At 40.2% G+C, this 20,279-nt stretch overlaps 1 protein-coding gene across 1 annotated transcript in view; it reads right to left on the reverse strand.

Annotated features, from left to right (window-relative positions):
- Positions 1-18,127, reverse strand: part of si:dkey-97m3.1 (fatty acyl-CoA reductase 1) — a 65,043-nt gene extending 46,916 nt beyond the window's left edge. The window contains exon 1 of the mRNA XM_024287844.2: positions 17,889-18,127. Within this exon, the coding sequence (XP_024143612.1) occupies positions 17,889-17,897 (9 nt within the window). The 5' untranslated portion in view covers positions 17,898-18,127. The remainder of the gene's footprint in view (positions 1-17,888) is intronic.
- Between the last annotated feature and the right edge of the window lie 2,152 nt (positions 18,128-20,279).

Raw genomic sequence — 20,279 nt, forward strand, 5'->3', positions numbered from 1 at the left:
ACATTTTCATCATCAGAACACAGTGGAGTCACAAATGGACATCGTGAAATGTTCGTATTGATTCGATTTTCACTTCGTAAAATCATCTCTGGCGTTTAAAAAAAGACTAAAGACAAGTAGTGAGCATCGTGTACGAATTGTTTTTAAAATCTGGAGCAATATATAGTCATGGACTATATAGTTTTGAAGTAGTTATGGATGAGGGTGAGAATTCACATAAAAAAAACACACAAAAACAAAAAACAGTTCAATAATGCTACTCATTAGCCGTGTTAGCATATTCCCATAACACCTAGCCTTGTTTGTAACTTCTACAAAAAACAGAGTTTTCGGTGCGCCATATAGTGCGGAAAATATGGTTAAGATAGTTAAGCTTAAAATTGTTACTGTTGTGACATTTAAAAACATATTTATTTGTGATGTAGAAAATACACTGTCAGGGCCACAGAATCATTGCTCCACTCCATTCTAATGGATCCACTTGTAAACGACTATAGATCCATGTACGTCTTTGTTTTCCTCATCCGTGCTGGTTCAGAACTGTACGGCTGGATAGCCCTTATATTGCTCGCCATTTTTTTTTGCACTGCTACTGTTAGGTTGGTGGTGTGCCGGGTTGTAATCTAGGGGGAGAGAGAGTGTAGACAGAAAGCTCTCAGCAACAGGGAAAGGAAGGGGGGCGGGATAGCTCCATTCCAATGGTTAATGAACTACTGCCACTTTGCAGAAACTATGTCCTAGAAACAGCATAATCATAATTAAAAGCTCACTGGGAATGTTTTTACAATAGATCAAAAGACACTCGAGCAGAATTTAGAAAACTTGTCAAACTTCTCGTTTCTATTTTTAGTTCTTATAAACTCCACATTTTGTCTTAAGGTGGACAGAAGGAGCAAAAGATGCTGAAGTGAAGATGGATGAGGAAGTTTCCTCCTTTAGAAGGGAAAAGTCAGTCGAGGACAGCGAGGGCTTTGGAGACCACTTTTCAGGTCACTATGGCTTCTTGACAAAGTACTGAATCATTGCAGAGTCATTTGGGGACACTTCGGAGAAAAAAGGGAGAAGTTCAAGTCCTGACAGCCCAGCTGAGATCCTTCCTTCATGGTTCCTTTATGTCTTATTCATGGTATTTTCCTTCAAATCTGTTCTCCTCAGAAGAACCACGACTGAGCTGCAGCTCAGCACTGCAGTCCAGCCTGCAGCCTTTCCTAACACAACTAACTCCATTAGTGGGTCACCAGAATGCTGCCGGAGACGAGCAAAAAGAGGACTCTACTGCTGCAAGCCGGCTGAGGCCTTTATGGATGGACAAAAGCTGGCAGAGAGCACCGAGAGAAAACCAAAGACCAAAATGCAGCCAATAATTAAAGCAGCGTTAGTCAAATTCCATATCAGTGCCAAGCGGCACAAAGGATAAGCAAGGTACATTCATTCCTGTTTTTTAGGAGCCATAGAAGAGCCTTTAAAACTCAAACAAGTTTACTTCAAGTCTTCCAAAAGACCCAAACGTGTTGCTTCTCTGATGAGCAGGAAAAGCCTCTCAAACAAATGATGCTGTTACTAATTTCGGCTGGTCATCGTGGAGTCAATGACCATTTCTGCTTGTTGTCTCTGTGAGGATCTCCAGAGAGGAAATGAGCAAGTTTCTCCTCTTTATGGAGGAGCGGATGAGAGCAGCCTGTCGAGTCGGGGAAAAATAAACTCGACAACGAACAGTAAAAACATTTCAACTCCATTGCTTCCCGAATTGGCTGCCTCCAGCCTCAACGTAAAAACTCTTTTTTACCTTTTTCTTTCAAGATGGCACAAAAAGAGCAGAGCGTCAATTTCCACTTCATTCTTGCTAAAAGCTAATCTAATTAGAGTTAATTATATCTGCCGCAGGCTTTAAGGCGCCTCCTTAATGCAATCTTTTTTTAAACCATGTGCCAGTTTCAGATCTGCACGTGGAGATTGTTTCAGGTACCTGGTCAGAGGGGGGTGCAGGTGTGTCGCTTTGAGTTTCTGGTTCCTCGCGATCAAGAGCGCTGTCTGGATTACATGCGGCGGCAGGGGGATTCTGTAATTACACCAGCCGTGTCCGAGCGCCAGAGCATCTCAGTGCCGATGAGTCGGGTTACGCTCGGTTCAAACCCTGAATGGAAATCTCCCTTCCGTCGGGTCAAGAGGTCATGGGCAGAGCAGACGTCAAAGTGAAAACCCCGTACACCGCTTTCAAATAACAAACTAGACTCTTCGATTACAGGAGGTAAAGGAGGATCACAGGTTTTCTTGACTTGCCTTAAAAAAAAGAATTCCCAGGAATTTAAATGTTAATTTTCTTTCATCCTTTATTATCTCATCTATCCTGTTCTAATTCCGTTATTTTAACAAATCAAACAATGTTTTAGGAGAACAAACAGAATGGTATTCAGTTAGAGCTGGTTTACTCAGACAAACTATTCCTTGGAAGTATGGCCTTAACTTGTAAACACAAAGTTGGACTAAACTTTAGAAGCACTTTATTTTGAAAGTGTCCGTACAGTTCTTTTAAAAACCTTTATAAATAGACGTCTGGCTGTTGGAGAGTTTACATTATTGTTTTCCAGTATTTTCTTGCATTACACTCTAATCATGTTGCCGTCATCTGTTGAATAACTTTTTCGTGAAATACCCAGCCAGCAAGACTAAGTGGGGTCCACTTGGTTTAAAAGTGGGCAGACTATGTGGGCCCAGATTGGGTTTGTCTGCAGTTTCCGTGGGGGCCTCACCTGTGTTTTGTCCACATTGGCTTAAGTGGGCACTCAGTGGGTTGGCTCGCTACTCTAGCCAGCCTTACAGTGGATGTGTAGCATGCTAGCCAGCTCTACTGTAGCGAGCTAGAGAGCTCCTCTGTATCGAGCTCCGCTGTATAGAGTGCCACTATAGTGAGCTCCACTTTAGCAAGCTAGGAAGCTCCACTGTAGAAAGTTAGCGTGCTCTGTTGTAGTGAGCTCAAATGTGGAGAGCTAGTGAGCACTGGTCTATCGAGCTAGCAGGCTGTAGAGATCTCCACTTTAGCAAGCTAGCGAGCTCTGCTTTAGCAGGCACTGCTATAGCGATCTAGCGAGGTCCGCCCTAGCGAGCTACACTGTAGCGAGTTCCGCTGTAGCAAGATCCACTGTGGGAAGCCAGTAAGCTCCACTGTAGCAAGCTAGCGAGCTCTGCAGTAGCGTGCTCAGCTGTGGAGAGCTAGTGAGATCTAGTGTATTGAGCTAGCAAGCTCTGCAGCAGTGATCTAGCGAGCTCACTTTAGCAAGCTAGTAAGCTCCACTGTAGCAAGCTAGCGAGCTCTGCTTTAGCTGGCACCGCTGTAGAAATCTTGCGAGCTCCACTTTAGCAAGCTAGTAGGCTCCACTGTAGCAAGCTAGCGAGCTCTGCTTTAGCTGGCACCGCTATAGAAATCTTGTGAGCTCCACTGTAGCGAGCTCTGCTGTAGCGAGCTCCGCTGTAGCGAGCTCACTGTAGCATGCTAGCGAGCTCTGCTTTAGCTGGCACCGGTATACCGATCTAGCGAGCTCCACTGTAGCGAGCTAGCTGTGCAGACCTAGTGAGCTCTGGTGTATCGAGCTAGCAAGCTCCGCTGTAACAATCTAGCGAGCTTCACTGTAGCAAGGTAGCAAGCTCTGCGTTAGCAGGCACCGGTGTAGCGCTCTAGCGAGCTCCACTGTAGCAACCTAACGACTCTGCTGTAGAGAGCTATCGAGCTCCACTGTCCACAGAGCAGATATCTAGCATAGCGAGCCAACCCACTGAGCGCCCACTTGAGAAAATGTGGGCAAACTCAGGTGGGGTCAACACAGTAACTTCAGACAAAGCCATTGGGGGCCCACATTTTCTGCCCACTTTTAACCTAAAAGGGTGCCCATCTGGCCTTGCTGGCTGGGATAGTCACAACCCATATGTTGATAACAAGTGTCCCCATCACTACCAATTGAACCAATAACTCACCTTTAGTTATCACATTAAAACCACATGAAATGCCAACTGTTACAGTTCCTTAAATGGCCACTAGAGGAGAAATATCCGATTGACATCGGTGTTAAAAGGTCAAACTCTCACCTAAAAATAACGTTATTTACTTATGGTATCAAAACCACTATTTTCCTATAATTACAACAGATTTGTAATAAAATTTGTAATTTCTGATAATTTTTGGATTGTGTCTTTTAATTGGTAGGCAAGTGGATCCAACAAAACTCTCACTTGTCCATTCGTGGAAGGACCGAGTTGGACGGAGTAAGCTCCAGTAAATGTGGCATTTCAGGGCTTTTACAGTTGAAAAACCTATGAAAGTGTCAAAGACCATTAGTCTAAGAGATACATTTGTACATTTGAACACTACGGATTGGCCTTTTCATTTTGTAACGTTCAGCTGGGGTCTCATAAAGGTCTTGAGATGGTAGGCCTTCTGCTTTTTCCATGACATAAGAGTCTTAGGGGTCACTGAAGTATCAGTCAGCTTGAAGATGTACTGACCCAATACCCTACGGTTCAAAAACATGCTTCATAGGTTAATTAGTGACTCTAAATTGCCCCTTAGGTGTGATTATGAGTGTGAGGTTGCTTGTCCCTGTGTGACCCTGTGATGGACAGTTTGTCCAGAGTGGCTCCATCTTCATTTGACATCAGTCGGGTAGATTCAGTGATCCTAAACAGGTATAAGTGGGTATAGAAATTGGATGGAACTAATTATGTGTACAGGGCATAAAAATTACAGACAACTATATATAAACAAGGTCATTTGAAAAACTCTTTCTCCAAGAAGCACCATCAGGTGCATTAAAAGAAGCTTACCAGCATCAACAGCTCTATTTAATAAACTAATTGAAAAAGAGAAGATGGCAATGGGGCTTATTTTAAGCACAAAAAAAACTCCAACGCCACAACATCCCAAGGCTACAGGCAGCAGAGTATTAGGAGTGGGATTATTGAATTAGTGTAGTATCTGGTGCTGTAAGCCATAGTTTTGAGTAAAGCCACTTGTTCGGCAGGCACTCTCGAAGAATGGAGGCGGCATGATCAACATGTTGCACCAAGTCTAAGCGGGTTAAGAAAGGTAGGCTCTTTAAAGCTGCTCCATCATCCGTAACACAATTCCTGCTCCTAACAAAGCTGTTGTTTATCGCCAACTGAGTTTCTTATTAGAAAACTTCAGCCAACCAGTCCTCAACAGAAATTGGATTTTAAATATCTAGCTGGCCAACTGCTACATCAACACTTCCTGGAAAGTGGATACTAGGATTTCCGATCCACTGAGGCCTCATCAAGTGGCAAACCACTACTGCAGAAAGAAGCCTCTACTAGGAATCAGGTGTATTGACATTTCATGACCGAGGGCGTTTTAGACTCGAGTACAAACGCAGCTCCTTTTTGTGCAACGGTGAAACAATAGAACAATGAAACAGCACATGGGGTAAAAAGAATTGGGGGTGGAGATGGTGTGGTTGGCGTCCAAAGGTCTTCTTCCACAATAATTCTCTTTTCTTTGTTGTTTAAAGGGAGGTAAACAACAGTGGGTTTCGCCCTGCATTACTCCTGAATTCCTCGACAGGTAATCCTGCCCTTTGGCCTCCTCTTTCTAAGTTGTTTGTTAGAAACTGAGTGTGTAATGTTGACATTTGTTGCAGTCATCATAAACTCAAAACAAGTCTAAGATTTAATGGTAGAATTTTCTTTATAGGAAAAAATGGTTGGATGCTACTATTATATCATATAATGCTACAACCCTACTTGTAAGGAGATGTGTCTTATGTTGACCAGAGCAGTAAATGCATAAACTGTTTAGCATTACTAAACTGGTCCGCTGACTACAGTCTCAATTTCGTCAATCAATTGCGATCGCTGTTTTTGCCAGCACTGTCCCAGTTTTCCTCAAAGAGGACTGCATTTTGAATTAAGACCTGCACGATAAACTGGGTCATTATAACCACATTCTATATTTTTCTATTGACCACAAGTAGGTCATTCACGTCTTTAGAAACCATGCATCTTCAGGATTTTGTATTCATCAGAACTGTTCATCAAATCAAGAGTCGGGTTACCATGCATCCTTCCCTCCTTAATGACCCAGAAGTTATTTGTTTGTTTTAAGTCTTATACTAGATTCATTCTGAGCTTGGGAACACGCATTCAAGTGGTCAATTTTTGTGAAAAGTTTATGTAAACGTGCGCATATGCGCATTTCAGGCTTATGTGTTCAAAACTCTTTGTGAACACACTTTATAAGTCTGTTTTATGGCTTTTTATACAAAATGAGCAACCACTGAACAAGTGTTTATAACCAGTTAAACTTTGACCAATCAGGGACCCAGATTTGGTTGTGGCGTATGGATAGCGTCCTTTTTAATTGGCAGATGCGCCAACCATTTGAAAATGCTGTTTGTGCTCGGCCGGAATTATATGACACTGACTCTTTCTTATAGGGGTGTGTATCGGTAAGAGCCCGGCGATACGATACATATCCCGATGCGCGTCTCACGATACAATGAATATCGCAATATACACCAAGACTGAACCAGTCTTAATAATAATGTGTAATAAAATGGTAAAATTATTTTTATTTAATGACAGAATATTTAACACAAGCTTGTTTTCGCAAAATCTTGTTGTTCTGGTCGCGGTGTAGAGCTGCTCAAAGAGCCTCAGTATCCTGTGCTTCCACCTAGTAGTCAAGGATTTATATGGAAGACAAAAACAAAAGACGCTCATATATAACCAAAGTCATTCCTTGAAGGACGTCCTCCTGCTGGTTTTCCTGCTTTATCTGCTGCTGATTACCTGGATCAGGTGTGTTTGGCCAATAAGGGGCTTCAATGGTAGGTTGGTTGGAAGACATGTAGGACACCGGCCCTCAAGGACTGACTTTGGACACCTCTGCCCAACTATCTGGGAGCGATAGTCAGTGTGAACACAGTAAGCACATTCAAGAACTAGAGTGTGTTCTTGAACGTGCGAAACTTGTCCGGTGTGAACGTAGCAGTAAGATAAACATAGGAAGTTATGAATGTATCCTCAAGTACATTTGAACATGATATTGACTAAACGTTGCTGGAAGACTATAAGGGGTTGCTTTCGTTTTTTAATAACACCCTGGAAATAAGAGGCTTTTCTACTACATTAAATAGCCATACAAAGCCCTAGAGCCCAAAGGTGTTTAGGATCCTCTTGAGACATCTTAATTACAATGAATGGCTAAAGGCAATCCTAATTAGCGGGACATCAACAGCTGTAACTAAGACTGCTGGCTCTTTAAGGTCATGTGGGGGAGAAAGTGAGTTAGGATATCTGTGATACACCCAATTTACAACAAAAAGGACATTCATTCCTTCCAATGACTATTGTTGACAAATCAATAACTTTTATCTAGAAACTTAAAAATGAGTTTATACGCCTGTAAAGAAAAAACAAAAAAAAAAAAAACAGAAGCTTCTCAAAACAAGGTTTGACTTTGGAGAAATTGAGACGGCTTTCATGCTGGAGCGAATCTGAGGCTTCAACGCAGAGATAGTCCGATACCATCTTGCCCTCAATGACTTGCCCATACTTTTGTGCAACGCTCAATTCACTTCCATGGAATCCAACACGACCAAGTGATTTAATCAGATATCCGGCAACCAAGCCGGATTACAGAGGACATACAACCCTAATGAATGTGGCGGTTTGTGCACACGGCCGCTTCTCTTACCGCTGATGCCAGGTTTCTCATTAGTGACAGAGCGGTATGTTAATGAGCCGTTCGAATGTCTCATCCTTCTGAGTCCACCCACACTCTCGCCCATCCAAAATGCAGATTAGGGCTCAAGTGAAAAAACACCGATGATTTACAGAAAACATTCACAGATTATGCTCCATATAAACAGTGATTACAGTAATAGAGAAAGATTTAAACACTGTATCGTAATCTTTTTAATCGTTAAATGTGAAACAAGGGCACATCTGCCCAGACCCATCTAATCTGCTGTTTACATTTCCAGAGAATCTGAAGTGAACAACCACGGTTAAAACCTCGTCAAACATTAGAAGAGGGTGTAGCTAATATCTGTGGGTAAAGACAAATATGTGGGCCAGATGAACAGGTGTGTGTTTGTGTGCATTTCAAGGAAGAAAAAAAATGTGGTCAGCTTTGGCGGCTGGAAACAAGCCCCAGTGACAAGGTCATGAAGAACGCAAGCTTTCTTCCTAGGATTGGGTGAGGCCAAACTGAAGCCACGAAAGAGTGACTGACCTGGAAAACACTAAATCCACTGATGGAGTCTCTTCTCAGGACTCAAGAGGCCCTGAAGCTTACTAGTAGGCATGCCACGATTAGTCGACTAATCGACTATTAAAAGAGTCGACGACTAATTTAATAGTCGATTAGTCGTTACTTTATATTATATGTAGTCAGAGTGTAGTAAAGTTGAAAGTTATAATGACATTCTGATAGCTTTTTGGACTATTTTACCATTTATTTAGGATTTTTAGGATATTTTGGAGTTTAGCTAATATTTCAGCTACATGCTAGCTGGCTAATTTAGGGTTTTTTTCAGGTGTTTAGGCTAATTTGGGATTTCACTAATATTTTAGCTGGCTATCAGCTTCAGCCTTTTTAGCTATCAGCACTAAAAACTAGATTTATAGCATTATCTCAGGTAATGCTATAAATCTAGTTTTTAGTTAGTTTAATGCTAATGATGGTTAAGATGTGTGCTTTACATCCACTTTGTGAATGACTCGATTAGTCGACTAATCGGAAAAATAATCTGTGATTAGTCGACTATTAAAATAATTGTTTGTGGCAGCACTACTTAGTAGAAGAGTCACTCCTGATTCAAGACTATTTGAGTAAAGAAATATTGCTTAATTGTCTTTTTATATACTGTATGTATATAGAGAGAGAGCTTGCTAAACTAAATATTTTATCTTTCCACAACTTTCAGTTCTAAAATTCCTCTGAACGTAAAGATTTTATTAGATTTTCTGGCATCCATAAAGTTTTAGCCAGAAGAAGCCCCTTTCCTTAACCATTTAACACTTGAGCTTTAAATCCAGTGTTGACATTCTTTTGACAATTGTTAAAGAGACTATACAATGCAAAATCAACTTTTTGAGCTTTTAAGACCGTAGCACGGGGTGGTGTGACAATACTAAGCACTTGATCTGTCGTCTGTTGCATCACTACAGATCCTATACCATGAAAAATCAACTTTTTGAGCTTTTAAGTGTATTGTAATGATAATTCCTCACTATAAAGAACCCCAAGTGGTATTTTGATCCATACATGCATTTCTGAGTAATCTTCTAAAATTCTGCCCCCTCAGCACCAGCCCCTCCCAACCCATGAAAATGAGCGGGTCCTCACAAGCTGATGTCACAACGTGAGAGAACCCCTTTCAGGAAAAGTCTGCTTAGTCTGTTCAACCTTTTACACGATTAACGTAATTCTAATGGACTCTGAAGTGGAGAAAAGCAGCATTTCCACTGATATGCAACACTTTACAGTAGTGAAGTGTTAACGCAACCAACATAAATCAGTCCTTATATCGCGGAGATACACAACACTTGTGCACATCTGATGTTAAGGGTTAAATGCCGATATGAATATCCATTGGATAAAGTATTAATACAGTTCACATCTGTAGAGAAAAATTAAAACATTTACCAACATTTAGACATTTTATCCCACTGACCTGAACTCACATGTTTGTAAGATGCGACTTGCAGGAATTCAGACTAGAAATAGTCTGAAATACTTTTACTACAACCCAATATCTGCCATCATCAAAGAACATGGTCAGGGTAGAGTACTAAGCTATGAGTTCAAGAGAACTAGGGGTGTAACAACTAATCGATTTATATATTTCTATGATGCACTGTTCAGTACCAGGCATTTATCTTTGACTCACACTGGTTGAAGTTTTGGTTACAGATGTCCTGGATCAATTTTAGGTTAGTGAATCGAATTGTTCAAAATGAACAAATATAGACTATAAATCGCATGATATACAAATCAAATTGTAGTTCCTTGACCCAAAACCAGAACAGCTGAGTGAATGAGCCGGAACATTTCTAATGTTTTCTTGAGCGTTTCTCTGAAAACTTTGCATGTTTGCTGTCGATTCACTGGGAAAACAACAAAGCAAACGCGCCAAAACAAAATGTCGCACAGTTGGAAGCTTTTCTAAAAGCTCCGGATTAAGATTACACTCTTGTTGAAACAAAATACTTCATGTTTCACTGGAAAGCTATTTAGGGAGTGGCATCCTTCCTCTGCTCGTCATCCCGCCAGCGTTCTGAGAGGAGGAGAAGAAACCTCCAAACGACTAAACCAGTAACCCAATGAGAGGAAATGGCTTGTTAGACATTTACGCTCAGCAAGAGGAGCCTGAAGTATACTAGGAAATTACAGTTAGCTTTGGCTGCCGGCCATACTTTCCCCTGCGTCTGACGCTGGGCTTTCATCCAAACAGTCCCAGATAGAGACAGGCGGTGTGGGCCACCCTAATGGTGCCCCAGACAAACATCACTCCAAATAAGCTCCAGAGGCTTAGTGCTTTCGTTCTCATGAAGAGGCGGTTCGAGCCACTTTCACTTTGATATCGTGAGCATCCTGTCGGTCGAGTCAAACCACCAGAAAACAGCTTTCTTATGACGGAAGAAGCCACGAGAAGACGGGAGAGCAACTACGATTGATCAAGATGTCTAAGTGAACATGTAATTAGGAGCAACTATAAAGGGAGTGTTAGGACAGAGAAACCAAGAATAAGTATTTGATTTTCTGACACTTCCTGTGATTTTACGTCACCTCTTTAGTGCATGTGTCAAGGCCCGGGTAATTCTATCCAGCCCTCCAGATCATTTAATTTTATTGTCATCGTCCGCTTATTTCTAACTTGTATAATTTTGACAAAATTCACACACCACCTGTTTTTATGCTTATTTAGACTTTTTTCAGGTTATTTTTAAGTTGAGCTATTTTTCAGCTAAAACTAGATGTTTTGGTTTACCTATTTTTTTAGGCTAATTTGGCATGTTGCTATTATTTTAGCTGGTTATCAACTTCAGCGTTTTCAGCTTCAGCGTTTTTAGCTATCGTTTTCATCATCTTTAGCGGCCAAATTCCTCTTACAGCATTCCCACTAGCATCATCGCAGGTAATCCCAGTGAACATTTCTATGTGGGTCCCACATGGTTTACCTTTGGGCTGAATTGGTGGGGCCACATTGAAATATTCACTGGGATGCTATATTTCTAGTTGATAATTATGTTAAAAAGTTGTGGTTTTAAAAATTTACTTTTAGAGTGTTTAATAAATGTTTATCCTTTTCGGCCCCCGACCTAAAGTGTGTTTTGGATTTGGGCCCCTTTTGAGTTTAACACCCCTGCCTTAGTGGTTGATTCACACCTGAAACAGTCGCTGCTCATTCACGCTTTCGTTTGTACAAACTTTTTTGTGGCCTGGAGGCAACGGTGTTGACGTTCCTGCACAGGGAGGAAATGACTCGGAGTGAAGCTGAGGTGAAGTCAGGGTGTCTAAACCTGCTTGTGAGTAAGCAACCGCCCAACAAAGGTTAGGCGTAAAAACAAAACAATGCAGCAGCCATCACACCCTCGAATCACATAAAGATGCAAAAATGTTCACTGAAGGGATGGAAAGTATGTGATCCATTTAGGGAAATGTGGTAAAACGGGTGTTTGTTTATTTTTTTGTTGTGCAACCCTCCTGAAAATGTGACAAAAGCTGCTCTTTCGGGGCTAGTTTGGCTGGAAATAAAGACTGACCAGACAGGTATGTCAACAGGATACACACCCCCAAAAAAAACAGCAATTTAAGACAAAAAAACATTACCTGCCCCTTTCTAAAAGCCACCTTCTTGTGGTCACACGTGGAACTACAACATTCACTACTTAGGTGTTTGCTTTAAATTCCAGAATGTAACATGGGGTTTGGTCCACAGATGAGCTGTCACAGCTGCCCACAGGGGTCGGACGACTATTCCTGTAAATGAATTTTGACCCAGACCAAACAGCTCAGTGTGAAACCACCTTAAGCCGTTGCTAATCACTGCCATTAGAAACAGTACGGAAACTCCCTCGGTCGGCGCTCGTTTGTTCATCTGAACCCGCCCACAGGAATGCGAGCTCAGATTAAACCTGAGAGAAGTAATTCACCAGAACCTTGTTTGTGAATAATTGTAGGCAAAATATAAACCAATATATGTTTTAGATTATAAATCAGGAGTTTTAAGCTTTATGTTTGTTGGAAGAAGGAAAAAACTCGACTTAAAGTCTCATTGATCTATTTTCAAAGCGTGCTCTTTGAATTATAATTGTTTTGTTTGTTTTTTTTTTTAACTCCTGCTGCGTTTTCTTGGACTTGAGCCTTGTTTCCACTGAGCGATCCGGTCCGGTATTTTGAGCGTTTCCATTGTAAAACGAACCATTAAACAGTACCGATCCATCCAACCCCTATCGGTTCTAGGTCCATTGAAAAGTGGAATTGAACGGTGGGGGCGGAGCCGCTGTAGCCAATCAATGGATTGTCAGAAAGTGATGACGACATTAGAAAGCACCAATATAGGACTTGTTTAAGCTAACGTTTAAAATGTTTGTAAGCATTCAGGTTTTTACAGTTGGAAGAAGTTTGGCGCAAAATGTCCAAGCAGTGCAAATCTCGCACAAGGCTTTTTCTTTCACAGCGTTATTCCAATATTTGTAAGACTTTGTGTCATAGAATTCTAGCCGGGCTCAAACTGCAATTGCCAATTTCTCCTTCATGATCAATTTTCAAACAGTTGGAACTTCCATACCTAAAGCCTCGTTTCCACTGAGCTGCCCGGTACGGTCCGGTAAGGAGTATTACGGGATGGACCAGTTAATAAGCCTTACTTCCACTGAGCGGTTTGTTTTTCTGCACATGCATGGTGTAGACCGCTAACGTGTCATTGTAGAGCGACGACTAGAAAAGCAAATACGAGGAGGTCATCCAGCAAGCAGCTCCTCTTTTTATTGATTTACATTTGGTAAATTGTGTTTAACAGGAATTTAATGCTGTTTAAAGGGCGATTGCCAAGAAGAATACCGCCGTAAAGAGGAAAACAGAATTGCTAGCTTGGCGCTATACTGGTGCTTTCTAAAGTCTTCATCACTTTCTGCCAATCAACGGGTGGCGACTCCGTCCCAACCGTTTTGTTCTATTTTTCGATGGCCCTACAACAGATAGAGGCCCTCAAGAGGCTTGTGTAACCCTTCCGCTCTCCTTAGTTTGTTTCCATTAAAAGTGGGGTCATCTGGACCCCCCAAGACAGTGCGCTGAACTTTTTTTTATCTTTGATTTTTGAGTTTCACCAATGTCCATGACAGACATAAAATCCTGTCCACCTTTGTCATGGAAGGAATCACATATCAATATGTGGTTGGAGTCAACTGGACCCCAAAGAGAGCGGAAGGGTTAAGGGTCCATTTAACAATGGAAACGCTCAAAATACCAGATTGGACCAGACCAGATCGTACTGGACCGCCCACTAGAAACGACGTTAACTCACTGATTGACTGGTTAACCAATCAAAGTGCGATCAATTGCCAAGCATTTAGCATGTAGAGCCTGAAAAGCTAAATGCTACATGTGAACGCAAAAGTCCAAAATGCATATTTACGCATGTCTACATAGACCTTTTTATTGAAAGTGGGCGCTTGAACGCGTGTTGCTGAGGGCAATGTGAACATAGCTTTAGAAATTTGCCTCCGAGTTGTGGGCGTGAACATTGGTGTGGAGCAACCCCACCCCCCTTCCCATCACCCTCGAGAGCTTTCAGCTTGAACCCTAGCTTACAGCCTCTCACACCCCAAACCTAGCAGTACCAGAGCAACAAAAATGGTGGGAAATGTCAAAGCTAGGGAGTGTTTCCCATCCAGTATATCCTGATTCACAACAATTTAAATAAAGAAATACTCAGAAATTAAAATTTCTAAGTATATGTCCTAAACCATCAAAGAACACGTTAAAATCACCATTTTCATTGGAATGGGTCTTAAATTAAATTTACTGCAAGGCTTCCTCATGGCGATGCGATCAATGCAGCACCACAGAAGCATGTAAACCCTCCGTGACATGCGGTCAGACCACCTACATCCCCGTGGTGTCCAGTGTCTTCTGCCCCGCCCCACGGATTTGAACAGCTCGCAGTCTAATGAAACAGAAAGAAGGTGACCTGCAGTGAACTTCAGACGAGGTTAATCTCATCTCAGCAACTCAAAAACATTCCAGTGAAAGAAAAACTACCAGGAAGCATTAAAATAAAAAAACAGAGATTGATTCATGTGGCTTCATGTGATGTAAAGATCTGATAAAATATCCTGACTAACCAAGAAGGTAATCTGACGGAAAAGGAGAAAGTCTGCCGTAAAAACAGACAAACCCGTCATATTTCTAATTCTTCCAGACTGAGTGGATGATCTCGTTTCTGATTTGGTTTTGAGAATTCCCGGCAGTGACGCAACTGTTCCGGACACGCATGCAGGTGGTGCTGGTGGCGAGGGGTGAGTCAGTGTTCACGTAAACTGCTCTTTCAGAATAAAGTCACAGCTGTAAGTCAAAGCTGAGCATTCAGTACTAAAAATGTAAAAAAAAAAATTAGATCCATCCAAACTTCTGATCCTAAACCTGAAATCTTCCAACATTCCTTGATAAAAACTCTTTGGAAGAACTTTAGGAAGTTTGTGAAGATTCTCCAGAAAAGAAAAAAACAACAATTATGTGGTCCAGATTTCCTCTACTGACTCACCAAAAAATGACGTATTAAATGAAACCAAGGCTGTTTAAAGTCTCCGATGATTATTTGATCCATTTTAAAAGCGTCCTCCGTGGTCGTTTAATTATAATTGTGCTGTTTTTAGCCAATTAGAACTTTCTAGGACATGATTCCTGCTCAGCAGTAGGAGTTAAAGCCCACCCCCCTTCCCATCATCCCTCTGTTTACATGCTCTCCCACTAGCTTACAGCCCCTCAAACCCCCAACTGAATCTTAGCGATGCAGTTTAGAACCAGATTCCAGCTCAGACGAGGAAAACAAAGACCTACGTGGATCTAGTCGTCTATAAGTGGATGCGTCGGAATGGAGCTTGTGGCTTGCCGTAGTCTCGTCTACAGGCTTTTTCAAACTGTATTCTTGGATCTGATCCCGATTCACAATGATTTCGATAAAGAAAGGCTCAGAAATCCAAGGGAGTCCTGCGTCAAAAGAAATGTACGGTGGCCCTAAAGGGCCAATTACAACAAATCTCTAGACGCAAAAACATTTTAAAATCAATGTGAGAAAAAAAAACAAATATTTAGATATCATTACACTTAGGAAAACAAAACAAAAGGTAAAAACAAACAAAAAAAAAGTTAAAAAAAAAAAGGAAAGGTCCTACAGCACGTCGCTGATTGGATGAATATATCCCGAAGGGTTTTAAATAACTCCTCCCCCTTTGCACTCAGCACCTCTCCCGGATCTTTGTTTGCGTCCCAAAGAAAATCAATCCACTTCTCTGGTTCTGTGTTGACCTATGAACAAAATACTGTAAAAATTAATGTAAATTAAGTATTTTTTACTAATAAAAAAGTAAAATAAATTTTTAAAAAATTACAAAACATGCTTCATAGGTTGATTGGTGACTCTAAATTGCCCCTAGGTGTGAATGTGTGAGTGGATGGGTGTGATTTGATCAAAATAAATCTAACTGGCTCCTCCTGAGATGGATAAACACCATCATCCAATCAGAGATGTCCTTTAGCAGCTACCTTTCCCGGTTTCCTATTGAGTCTCCTTTTTAATGTTTTGTTTTTTTACAGAATGAAAGTGTTTAAACTTCCACCTGAATGTGAAAGGGAATGCTACTCGCATACCAGCGTGACAACCCACGATTGTAAACATGATTGTTTTTGGCTGCCAGGCGCGCCAAAAATCTGTCAGCAGACGGCCACTGAAGACGATGGAGCAGTAAAAGTCATTTGGTGACATTTGTAGACGAGTGTTCAAGCAGAGATGACACTGAGATTATCGCCTTTACAGAGGAGGAGACGCGCTGCAAACTCCCAACACTGCAGATCCTCTGCTTTTACCGCAGAAGCTGCTTCACGCTGATGGAGATTTCTAGCATGAAGAGAAACTTCACACACTGAAACAATGTAGAAAGTCAGGAAATTTCACATTCAAGAGGCTATCTGAGAAAAACAAAAAAAGCTAAACTTTTCACTCACTCATGAATGTAACTAGTAGAAGAAAAGAGACTGAGGCGACAGTTACAGATCCTTCAACACCAGATTTGAAAGCAGTTCAGGATCATTCTGAAACCAAAACGGCAACAAAAAAAATCCCAAATAAAAAAAAAAAAGTTAAAATTTGAACCTAAAAAGAGTTTTATTGACATGAAAACCATAGTAACTAGTTACATTTACTTTTTCTGTGTAGTCGTTCAGGACTCTTTCACTTTATTGGTGTTCCTGATTTTTCTGATGATGGAATACATATAATTAAGAAAATTGAGCGTAAAAAAATGCATTTCTGAGTATTTATTTTTTCAATTTAATGTGAATTTACATTTAAAGATGTATTTTGATTATTAGCGTACATTTAAATTGACAATATTTTCACTAAGTGAACCATCCTTGAGGTCTGACTGAGGTCTGGTTTTCCCAGGAGACGATCAGAGAACCAGATTTCTGCTCCACGTGCAGACACGTGACCACACCTTGAATTATCGGTGTGTCGCTTTGGCGACTCATTTTTAATCACCGTATCTGGTAGAAAAAACACAATAAAAGACTCATGAATCGCTGCTGCTGTTGCTGGTGATGCTCTCTGCTCATCAAGAATGAAAAACTAGGCTGAAGCACTTCCGGTAAGTTTTCAAAATAAAAGCCAAATAACAGGTTATTATAAAACTGCTCTGATATTGTTGAATAAAATACTATTTTATTCATCTATATTATTGTTTCTCATTTTTTTTCAATAACTATAAAGCATTTAGATTTGGATGAAGGTGAGGTAGTAGCACAACAAATTTGGGTTATCCGGGCTATAACGTTTAACACAAATATACACTAAATATTACTAATCAAAATATTTTTTGACATTCAATTTATATATTTTAGTAAGAAAAATTACAGTATTGTGCCCTGTGGGTCAATTCGTTAAGTCTCGTGCTGGAAAATCTTAAGAGACTCTGTCTTGTGATGGGTGTTGCTTATAACAACAAATATTTATTTTTTTTTAGAACAAAACATCCTTTGTAAAATAAAGAAACTATTAATTTACAAAGTCTTATTGATAGGAATCGAATTTATACCCCAGTTTGATAAATCACTTATTTGATTTTGGCACAATTAAATTTTTCTTTAATGTTTAACATCCAAAACTGCGCATCAGAAATGTGTTTTTGTTCAAAACAGATTTAAATATCCTTAAAATGGAAAAGAAATACAACTGTCGGTATTATTTTGAAGGTCACAGCCACCGTTTCCGGTTTGCTAAGCGTTAGCTACTGCTAGCTTGCCGTAGCAGCTCCACGCCGACTGCGGTTCCAACTATCCCGCCGCCCTGTTGTCGGAGGCGGCTACAGCTTCGTGCGAACTCCGTGTCCTCTGAGAAGCAGGACCGTGTTTGAGAAAAATGACGTAAAAACAAAAACGCGCGTGCGTTTCAGCGCTCAAACGAGCACAGCACGGCTCGCGCCCTGCTGAGCAGATGCTCAGTCCCGCGCGCTCATCACACAGCCAGCCCGAACCAATGAATGATGCTCCGGCGGCCGCGTGCCACGACACTCCGCTGCTTCCAGAAAACCCCCCCTCACACAATCCCATTTGGTTCTGAGCGGGAAACAAACGGAACCGGATCCTCTCCTACCGTTGACATCGGCCGCTGGCTCCGTCCTCCCGCGGGGTGTTTGCCTCCTCCCACCGGCCGCCTGTGATGGGGCTGCTGGGATCGCGTGAGCCCGGCGCCGCCGCCCGTCCGTCCGTCCGCGCGCGCGTCTGCAGACTACAGCGGCGGAACAGACGGAGGCTCAGATATGAGAATGTGAGTGGGAAGGGCCCGGCTGTCACCCAGTCTGGGCCCTCCCCCCGACACCCCGGCTGGACACGCCGTTCCGCCCTGAAGGCCTGAACTCATTCAGAAATACGAGAAAGACCCAAATCTTCCCATTTAAAATGATTTGAATTCAAAGTATGCAAAAATACTTTGTTATGAAAGTAATTTGATTATCTAAAGGATGATGTCATTTAGTTTTAGTCTTTTTTTCCCTTGTTCTTTAAATGTTTTTAAATAAAAAAAAATAAATCAGCTTCAGTAATTTTTTTCTTGTTTTCATCTGTTTTTTTTTAATGAAATTTGCTTTACTTTAGTTCTTTTGGCTTGTTTTTTATTTTATTTTTTTTTATAATAATTGTTCAGGTTTAGATATTATTTCCTGATTTTTGAAATATTTAGTAAGAATTGTTCAGCTTTTGTAATTTTTCCTGTTTTTTTAAAGCATTTTTATAGATATTGTTCAGCTTAAGTAATTTTTGGATGTTTTTCAAGATAGTTTTACACATATTGTTCAGCTTTAGTTCTTTTCCTGTCTATGGATCTATTTTTTATTTAAAAAATGTTCAGCATCAGTAATTTTTTTCTTGTTTTCATCCATTTTTGTAAAATTTAATATGCTTTAGTATTTTTTTCCTCTTTTAACATATTTTTATAGTTATTGTTCAGCTTTAGTATTTTTTTTCGTGCTTTTTAAAAAAATTTTTTTTATAAGAATTGTTCGGCTTTAGTAATTTGTTCATGTTTTTTGAAATAGTCTTATAGATATCGTTCAGCTTTAGTATTTTTTTCCTTTTAAAAGTATTTTTATAAGAACTGTTTAGCCTTAGTCATTTTTTCCTGTTTTTTTAATATTTTTATAAGAGTTGCCTTTGTCTAATCAAATTTCCTGTTTTTATTTAATTTTTTATTGTAAAAATGTTTTACTTTTGTCATTTTCCCTGTTATATATATATATTTCTTTTAATAAAAATGGCTTTGTCATTTTTTCTTTTTATGACAACTGTTTAACTTTTGCATTTTTTAATTTAATTTGATAAAATACTGTTTTGTTTTTATCTTTTTCAGTTTTTTTTATCTTTTTTCAGAGAAATTGTATTGCTTTTGTCATTTTCCCTATTTTTGATCTATTTTTTAAAGGAATAGTTTAGCATTAGTCATTTTGTCATCTATTTTCATAAACATTGTTTGGTTGCGGTAATTTTTTAAAAATAAATATTTATAAAAACAGCATAGGTTTAGTCATTTTTTTCCAGTCTTTTTTTATTTATTTTTATAAGAAGTTCTTTTGCTTCAGTCAATTTCTTGGTTTTGTATCTTTTATATCAGAAATATCCTGTTTTAGTCATTTTTTCCTGCTTTATTGAACTATTTTTAGAAGAAATGTTAACTTTTATTAACTTTGTCTATTTTTATATGTATTTTTAAAATAATATTCAGCTTTAGACATTTTTTCATCTATTTGTATAAGAATTGTTTTGTTGTAGTCATTATTTCCTTCTTAAAATCAATATTCATAAGAAAAGTTTAGCTTTAATCATTTTTTCCATCCATTTTTATAAGATTTGTTTTTGCTTTATTCAGGCTCAGAAATGAAAATTATCATAAAATCTCAGATTTCATGATTTAAGGTTAACAAACCTTGTGTAAACACCCAGCAGGCATGCAAAACGTGACAGCACTTCCTGCTGAAGGCACACCTCACAGACCGAACTCCAGGAGAAGCCTTTTGCTTTTTACGGCAGTCTGGAAGCTCCAACAAAATCTGCAAAGCAAATATTTATTCTGCAGCTTACATGGAGAAGCAGGAGGGCAGTTCAGGGTGGAACAGAATGACAGGCACGCCTGAACCTCAGCTTGACAGGCAGCCAGGTGCCCCCCCCCCCCAATAATGTCAGACCAAATCAACCTAAAACACTGTCAGGGTGCAGAAAGAGGGAAACCTCAATATGTCCCTCATGTGTCAACAATATTTGCTTTGGCAAAACCTCTTTTTTCACCTGAGCTCGTGGCTGCAGGTAAATCCTTCTGACTTTCTTCTCAAAGTGCTGACGCTTTTTCTCTGGAAAGTGCCTTTTCTGCTGAACTAAAGCGCGCTCTGTGTTTACGCAGCATGAAAACGCTGCATGCTCAGGAATTTCCAGAGTGAGCCTTCTTCCCAAGTGAGTTATTTTCCTACGGCAACTGGAAAATTTGGCCAATTCCTGA

This window comes from Oryzias melastigma, linkage group LG23, assembly GCF_002922805.2.
Source record: "Oryzias melastigma strain HK-1 linkage group LG23, ASM292280v2, whole genome shotgun sequence".
NCBI lineage: Eukaryota > Metazoa > Chordata > Actinopteri > Beloniformes > Adrianichthyidae > Oryzias > Oryzias melastigma.